Source organism: Octopus bimaculoides, chromosome 6, assembly GCF_001194135.2.
Source record: "Octopus bimaculoides isolate UCB-OBI-ISO-001 chromosome 6, ASM119413v2, whole genome shotgun sequence".
In the NCBI taxonomy this organism is placed as follows: domain Eukaryota; kingdom Metazoa; phylum Mollusca; class Cephalopoda; order Octopoda; family Octopodidae; genus Octopus; species Octopus bimaculoides.
In genome coordinates this window covers 21,995,908-21,997,074 of record NC_068986.1, presented here as the reverse complement: position 1 = coordinate 21,997,074, position 1,167 = coordinate 21,995,908, and the positions used below count along the sequence as shown (strand labels likewise).

The 1,167-nt window shown below is 36.7% G+C and overlaps 1 protein-coding gene across 1 annotated transcript in view; it reads left to right on the top strand.

The window, feature by feature from the left end:
• LOC106870243 (jmjC domain-containing protein 8) overlaps positions 1-1,167 on the top strand; it is a 34,596-nt gene that overhangs the window by 6,665 nt on the left and 26,764 nt on the right. The window contains exon 3 of the mRNA XM_014916260.2: positions 464-512. Within this exon, the coding sequence (XP_014771746.1) occupies positions 464-512 (49 nt within the window). The remainder of the gene's footprint in view (positions 1-463; positions 513-1,167) is intronic.

Genomic DNA, 1,167 nt, shown 5'->3' with positions numbered 1-1,167 from the left:
ACTCGCAGTCATAGGATCGCGGTTTCGATTCCCAGACCAGGCGTTGTGAGTGTTTATTGATCGAAAACACCTAAATCTCCACGAGGCTCCGGCAGGGGATGGTGGCGAACCCTGCTCTACTCTTCCACCACAACTTTCTCTCACTCTTACTTCCTGTTTCTGTTGTGCCTGTAATTCAAAGGGTCAGCCTTGTCACACTGTGTCACGCTGAATATCCCCAAGAACTACGTTAAGGGTACACGTGTCTGTGAAGTACTCAGCCACTTGCACATCAATTTCATGAGCAGGCTGTTCCGTTGATCGGATCAACTGGAACCCTCGATGTCGTAAGCGATGGAGTGCCAACACACATTTAAGAGATATTAAATAAATACCATTTTTTTTGTTTTGTTTTGTTTTATTTTGCAATTATTGTTGTTTCATGGTTATATATGTAATAGTGAAATTTCTTTTTCTTTTTCAGTTTTGCTTATAAAAAACCATTCCAAATACAACACCATGCTGATAATACAGTAAGACATGTTTATTGGTTATTTGTAATGTTTCTTTCTTTCTTTTAATTAATATTTTGCTTAACTAAAAGGTAACAAGCTGGCAGAATCTTTAGTATGCTGGGCAAAATGCCTAATGGCATTTCATCCGTCCTTAGATTCTGAGTTCAAATTCTATCAAGGTCGACTTTACCTTTCATCCTTTCAGGGTCGATACAATAAGTACCAGTTGATCACTGGGGTTGATGTAATTGACTAAACTACTCCCCTGAAATTGCCGGCCTTGCATCAAAATTTGAAAACAATATATTGCTTAACTAATGAGGCAAAATGGCAGAATCGTTAGCAATGTAATTAACTAGCCACCTCCTCCTAAATTTTAGTCCTTGTTCCTATAGTAGAAAGGATTGATATTATTATTATTATTATTAATATTATTATAATAGAGCAGTGCATGCCATCAAAGTCAAGCAAATCAACCCCAGGACTTATTCTTTGGAAGCCTAGTACTTATTCTATCGGTCACTTTTGCTGAACCGGTAAGTTACAGGGTCGTAAACACACCACCATCGGTTATCAAACGATTTTGGAAGGACAAACACAGACACACAAACATACTCACACACATATGTATATATATATATATATATATATATATATATATATATATATATAT